Source organism: Amia ocellicauda, chromosome 17, assembly GCF_036373705.1.
Source record: "Amia ocellicauda isolate fAmiCal2 chromosome 17, fAmiCal2.hap1, whole genome shotgun sequence".
Lineage (NCBI taxonomy): Eukaryota > Metazoa > Chordata > Actinopteri > Amiiformes > Amiidae > Amia > Amia ocellicauda.
The window spans coordinates 12,374,464-12,381,767 of record NC_089866.1 but is presented as its reverse complement, the minus strand read 5'-3'; the positions used below and the strand labels follow the sequence as shown (position 1 = coordinate 12,381,767).

Below are 7,304 nucleotides of genomic sequence, written 5' to 3'. Positions count from 1 at the left end.
CAAGGTAACCTAACTTGAAGCAATTTGGTTCAGACCAGAATTGAAGATTTGCCAAGCCCACAATATAGCCTTAAGTATGATCACTTGAATGTAGATTTAAGTGGCTAGAAGACCACTGTAGGTCATTCTTTAAATTAAATGCACTGGAAAACACAAAATCCAACATTGCTGCATTGACCCAATCTTTCACAAACCAGCCTCCAGATTTTAAAGAATCTTTATTTGAAATATAAAGGAAACGTACACTAAACAATGTACTGCTATATTCAGAACAGTTTTATACAGTGGAGTTTAGATTTTTTTACAGAAAGACAAACCAACAACTAAAAAACACATAAGACTCCCAAGTAAAAGTATGAACAGACACCCAAAGAGCATACATGATGGTTTCCTTTACCTACAGTCTTGATTCGAGGCGAGTATTACAGATTGAACACAGTTGGCGCTGGAACCATGAAGATATAAAAATGTGCATTCAACTATACAACAGCCTGGATTTCAATCCAAGCTTGTAAAATATAAAACTCTGGTGTGGTACGTTTGAGTGAAACAACGCTGATAAAAAATCCGGAACCAAATTTGGCCAACAGTAGCTTTGTAGACCTCAGGAGCAGTCTGTTCAAGATAAAAGCAGAGGTGAGGAGGTGGGAGTATTTACAGGGCGTTGTGGGGACTCAGTCCAGGGGCTCAAGGGGCCGCGGTCTTGCGGGCCGCGGTGGACTTGCAGGCCATCAGCTTCTCCACCATAGTGCGGGCGTAGCGCAGCCGGCTGGCCAGCTCCTTGCAGCAGCCGTGCTCCTCGATCAGGCTCAGTTTGTAGGTGCGGAACTCCCTCTTCTCGTCAATGTACGTTACCGCCGCCATCAGTGGGCACAGGATGATTTTTGTGTGGTCCTGTAGCACAGAGAGGGGTAGAATTCCTCAGCTTGATTTCTTTATTAGAAGCAGCAAGATTTCAAAAAGGGGTACAATTATAGCCCTGACCTTCTCGAGCAAAATCTTACAACTGCATAAACCAAATGCATGCCATTAATTGAAGATTAAGGAGGCAAGGATTACAAGATTTATATATTTTTTTTAAATGGACTTCTGATGCTGCATCAAGTCATTTCATTATTAAAATAATGCCGTAAAAGTTCTCTCCCTCCCCATTCTGCTTGGGCAGTGGGAGCTCGAGCTCACCTGGAAGAAGTTGATCTGCACGGTGCCGTTGCTCAGGTGCAGCACGATGGCACTCTTGGTGCGGAACCAGTGGCGCAGGAAGGGCAGGCGGGCCAGTTCGTCACCGTCCCGCGGGGTGATGTTGGCACCAGCTTTCAGCAGGTGCTCACTCATGTAGTTCCGGAAATACTTCAGCAGTGTGATCTGATGGGGGCAGAGGAGCAAGAGGGTCAAGGGAGAAAATGGACCGTGCAAGCAAGGTCCTGTGAGGATGTGGCAATGGGCCGGACACATTTAAAGAACAGATCAGTCAGTCAAAGAAAGCCATCAAATGGATCCCATGAGACGAAAAACCTAGAATGTGACCACAAAACTTTGCAGGCGTGACATAGAAAAGGGAAGCTATTGATCAAAGCATGTGGAACCACTTGGGGAGTCTTTCACACAGTAGATATGTGCCAATTAAGGTTATGACAACACCCAAGGAGACCGTAAGGTCCATCTTATTTAGCGGTTAGTAGCTTACCAAGAACCACATCTATATTTGGAAATTGGATTGCCATGCAAGTGAAAAACAGGCTGTGAACCAAGTTAATTCAGTCCAATTTACTCCCCCCAGTGTGAGGGTCCTGTCTGCACTGACCTTTTTGGTGAGCACAGGTGGGTAGGAGCGCACGCTGAGATAGGACTCCGAGTTGTTCCTCTCAATGTACTGGAGGCTGTCACCGTCGTCATACATGATGAGCCGAGTAGAGTCGTTGAACAATACGCCCACACTGTTGTCACACAGTTGGTACCCTGGGGGGACAGAGCGAGCACGGTCAGACACTGGGACAGAACAGGCACTGCAGAGGGAGAGGGACTACAACACTAGAAAAGGTGGTAGCACCTAATGCAGAACATCAACCCAGTGAGGGCAGAACAAGAATAGAAATACCAGAATCCATTTCAATCTGGAATGTGACATTGAGACCTGGCACCGAATGGGGGAATCTGGGAGTTCAGGCAGTTCACTCACCAAGGCCGTACTTGTCGGAGTAGTCCACCCACTTGCTGATCCAAAAAATGGGGATGCAGGCGGGGTCCTCAGCCTCCTCTGTGAATTAAAATAAATAGATTTCATACCAGCCTCAAAATCATTTAACCAACCTGCCAGCCTTAATAGTCAAGCTTAAAATAATTTTAGACCACAAAGAACTAGGGCTCTTATCAGGGTCATATTAATATCTAAACAAGTCTATTACTTAAATCTTTGTAACCATTTTGAAGTGTATACATTTTCCTTTCAATCAATGAAGATGCAAAAACTAAAACTCAAAACAATTGAACAAGAAAAATAAAGCAGCACTTCCTTTAAACATCACCTGCATCTGCAGAGACAGAAGTGACCATTCAAGAATAGTCGAGACATTGTTTTTCTCGGACAGTGGCTACACAGCAACCTGCACGATAAGTTACAATTTCAGTTGTACAGAACACGGGGCCCCTATTCATGTAAAGCTGGGCACCTTCACATCAGCACAGCCCAGCCCAGCATGCAATAATCAATAGGGAGCCATTTGACTCCAGTCATCCTTGACCAAGTGCCACCAGCACACTCAAGCCTCCTCACCTTGTCTGATTAGCACTCTCTCCGAGGGTTTGGACATGTTGACACTGGAGAGCTGCTGCAGCAGGTCCGTCAGGTGGCTGTCCACAGCCTCCTGGCCCTCCCTGTACAGGAGCACATGGTCAGAGGCCAGTAGTCCCAGAGATGGGCAACGATTACGGTCACTGCTCTACCCATATCCAAGCTTATAAACAGTTTTAAAATGCAAATTACACTTTAACACTAACAGAAACTGGTATTCAGGGGCATTGCTCCTGCGAACAGATAAGGGAGCGCACACTCACCCGAGCTGGGGATCCTCCTTCTGCTCAAGCTTGCCCATCTTCTCTGCAGGACTGTCAGGCCCTGAGAAGGAGGAAATTCAAGTAAGCCCAAAGTGCAAGAGGCTACAAGGTGAGCAGATCAAGACTACTGCAAGAACTACCAACATGGTCCAATTTTAACACCAGTCACTTAATCACACCCCCCTGGACTTCTAAGCAAGTCTAACTTTGTAGCAGGAACTTTTCAAGTCCATATCCGATTGCATCTATACAGTACTAGGGAGAGACGGGTTTCGTACCTTTGTTTAGCGCAGTGAGGGGTCTGCGGAGGCTGGGGTCCACAGAGCTGGGAGCGATTGAGAAGCGGGGGGGCACTGTGAGGCAGGTGGTGGGCAGCCGCTGGGGGATGTAGCCGGAGGTGAAGAACTCGTCTGTGAGCAGCTCGCCGATGGATGGCCGACTCGTGGGATCGGCATGCAGCATCCTCTTAATCAAGGCGGTTGCAACGGGGTTAATGTGCTGCAGGGGGGAGGCAAGCAAGGTGGGAGTGAATTTGGGGGGGGGGGGGAGAGACATGAAAGCAGAAACACAAAATGGGATATGAAAACCAGAAAACTACACATGTAGGCATCCATCCTTCAGTGATTGAACCTAAACGAAGTTCAATTCAAGGAGGCACAACTGCAGTGAGTGGATTGTGAAATATGGGAGGAAACTGGAAACACCCACACCACTCAGGTGACGTGTAAATCCATCTTTATACAGGGAGGGAGGGAGGCGGAGACAAAGGGGATCGAGTCAGCAAGACAACCAGGTGGGAGAGGGGGATTGTAGCTCACCCTGGGAACGGTGTAGTCATTCTTCTTGATGCGGATGTACGTCTCCTTCAGGCAGGAGGTCTCAAAGGGAGGCTTCCCAACCAGTAGTGTGTAGCTGTATAGGGAGAGAGGAGGAGCAGTGAGGCGAAGAGCAGGGCATTCTCTAGACTGCCAGCCCCTATATTCCACCCCACTAACCCAAAATGCAGGCAATGAAGCCCCTCCACACAATTTCAAGCCTTTACTCAAGTCCCACCCTCTCCCCCTGTATGCACACTTACAGGATGCAGCCCAATGACCAGATGTCAACCTCAAAGCTGTGGCCCTTCTTGCACAGAACCTCAGGGGCAATGTAGTTGGGCGTCCCACACAGGGTCTTCTTCCTCTCACCGTCGTACTCTATCTTTGTGGCCAGGCCAAAATCACCTGATAGGAGAGAGAGACTTCAGATCAGGAATCAGCCTTTTTCACTTAAATAGAGAACTCAAAAGGTGTGCTCAAGACTACAGAGTTGCTTCAGGTCTGCAGGTTTGTTTTGCTCAGACTATACATTCTCAGCATCTGTTTCATTGCGAAACATCTGTTGACGAAAAATGTTTAAGACATCACAGCTCTGAAACCCACCAGACCAATACAGAACCTGCCAGTATGGACTGGAGACCATATACACATTACAGTTTCCTTCAGGGGCTGTAGAGATACCCAAAAGTTTAAACATTACAAATTCAGACTTGTACGACTAGGAGCCCCAAGACAAAAGTTAGCGAAGCATATTCACCTATCTTGACCTCCATCTCATCATTCAGAAAGAGGTTGCCCAGCTTGAGGTCTCTGTGGATGACTCGGTTGTTATGGAGATACTGGCATCCTACAATAGTCTGCCTCATATAGTAGCGTGCTTCTGGTTCTGTCACTGCCTTCCTCCTCTTGTGCAGCTCCAACAGAGACTGGGGAGACAAAGGAAACCTGTCATTTGCAGGAGGAGCACAAACAGCTGGTTCACAATGGAGTTGCTCACACATAGTATCTCTAATTCAAGTGGACAAGGTGAAAACTGGGCTACTTTAGGAGGTTGATCTGTTCAGTCATCAACAGACTTTGTAGCATTTAGATTTCTAAATCGGTTTCAAAAGGGGCTTTGCCCAACTCATCTAACACAGGTTGTGGAGTGAAACCCAAAAATAAAAGGCAGGCAGATTATAGACCATAGAGGAACCGTCATTCACAATGAAATCAGTCTAGCAAATGGGAAACTGGTGATCACAGTATTTAAAACTATTGACCTAGGATTCTGCAAGAGGGACAGTGGAAAGCATGTGCACAGCATGGGGTGTTCATGGCAAACTATATTGCTGTACTAGCCGTATAATGGAGTCAAACGTGCATATGAATAGGATACTTTGATTTGGATCCTTTATAACAAAGTGTATGGAGATATGAGTGTCATTCCACAAATAAGCTCTAGGTGGCAACATGCTTATTTAAACTGGAATTGAAGAAACTTATGAAAAGTAGTAGAAACTATGAAAGTGGTGCAGCACATTTCTAAAAAGAAACCACAAAGCAGCATCACGCCCTAAAAGTAACCAAGAGGGTTGCAAAGAAGGGTTTGTGTCCGAAAGAGCAACGCGGTCTCTTTAAATCTCGTTGGAACGGAGGCAGGCTGGAATGCCACCGAAACAGGAAGCGCTGGGACGCCACGGCCATGCGAGTCAAGACAACAGTATAGGGAAGGGGGGTCACATGTGTAAACGGCTGCGAGCAAAATCCCTTTCAGGCCTGTGTGTATTCAGGTCCGCTACACAAAAGAATCAAACGGTACCAGTACCACCTCAGTTCTCCTATGAACATTTTCATCATGGGGACAAGACGCTGTTTTCAGATGTAGTATATAACCCCTGATTTGATAGAATAATCCCTATTGTTTGGTGCAACTTCGCCCATCAACAAGGTACAAATTCGGTTTATTGCACATTTAAAACTACATCCATGTTGTGATCGGGTACAGACGTGCGAGTACTTGTTTCCGTCAGTTAAAAAAGGGCTGCACTCATTCTACCCTACCCCCCTCCCGCCTCGGTGATACACCGGATCACTCACCCTTCTCCGGCAGATCTCCAGAACCACATACACGAAATCATCGTCCTCGAAAAACCCGTGAAAGCCCACCACATGGGCGTTATTGAGGCTTTTGTGGATCGTGATCTCCATGGACATTTTCTCCTTCTGGTGCGGCTTCAGCAGCATCGACTTCGGGACGACCTTCCCGGCGAAGACCTCTTTCGTGTCCATGTCCGTGATCTCGTAGCATTTCGCAAAGCCACCTTTCCCCAGAAACCTGCCCCTTAGGTACCTCTTCTTGGTCCGGGGGTCCACCAGAATATCGGGGATCTCCTTCAAAGGGGCCGACTTGGGGTCAACGTGCGCTGAGGGCTTCACCGCCTTTACTGGTGCTGCGCTCATGTTGTAAACAGCTCTTAATAAAATCAGTTCTTCGTAGGTTTCAAGTATGCCTCTCACAACATAAATATATAACTTAAATCAGCAACAAAACGGAAACGACAGCAGTCAGTCACAAGGCACTACTGAGACTAGGCTGCATCGAAAGTGTCCTCAATTCAAATCAAAACGCAGTCTTACTGTCAACCCCCAATACGCGCTTTCGCCTCATGCAGGAAAATAGCTTATATACTCAAACCGCGGCGATAATGTGATGTGCAAAAAATATATATATGCTATTTAAATTCCTTGAGCCAGCCCTCACTCCCCAGTGACAGTCCGTCCTGGCCCCCGTCTCTCTCCAGCGATACTGAGCCTGTCGCTGCCGCAGCATTTCAAATCTAGCACCGTTCGTTAAAAGCGGGAGCGGCGCCTGTGATTGGTCGGCCCGATTTGAAATCCAACCCGCCCGCCGCAAAGCAGCATGGGAGTCCTCCAAGTTTAAATAGCCGACTATGCATTGAAGCAGCTTTATTGGCAAAACAACAACCATTACAGAATGACAAAACACAAATGCTTGATTTATGAGACTGGATACGCTGGGGAGGAATGCTATAATTAAATGGTTCTAATGTTGTTTTATCCACAAAACACCACAAATCAGTATCTTTATTTTTTTTTCTATATTTGTGTAGGGATGTGTTTGCAAATAGGATGAGCATTGAAGTGTATTCAGTTTATGATATCGGACATCTATATAACTTGCATTGTATCACCACACGTCCTCACCCAATCAATGTACTTTGCATGGCTCTATGTATTTTGTCTGCTGCTGGCTCATGTCTTAAAAACACTGCTTCGTTTCACCAACTTCGCTGTCGACAGCTGGCTCTTGATGTTAATGAGAGAGAGAGAGATGTACAGATATAGCGAGTTAGACAGGGATAGAGATTTAGAGCTGGTTATATATAGAGACACCAATTGTGCAGTTGCATAATCATGTCCCTCCAACAC

General features: G+C 46.5%; 1 protein-coding gene across 1 annotated transcript; it reads right to left on the bottom strand.

Moving 5' to 3' along the window:
• Window positions 1–201: 201 nt before the first annotated feature.
• plk1 (polo-like kinase 1 (Drosophila)) lies at window positions 202–6,695 on the bottom strand. The gene is made up of 11 exons (XM_066690269.1): window positions 5,952–6,695; window positions 4,630–4,798; window positions 4,133–4,277; window positions 3,873–3,966; window positions 3,333–3,552; window positions 3,055–3,115; window positions 2,774–2,874; window positions 2,180–2,257; window positions 1,805–1,959; window positions 1,183–1,365; window positions 202–894 (listed from the first exon to the last, which is right to left on the bottom strand). Exons 1-11 carry the CDS (start codon window positions 6,312–6,314, stop codon window positions 688–690), a joined length of 1,776 nt encoding a protein of 591 aa, XP_066546366.1. The 5' UTR covers window positions 6,315–6,695; the 3' UTR covers window positions 202–687.
• Between the last annotated feature and the right edge of the window lie 609 nt (window positions 6,696–7,304).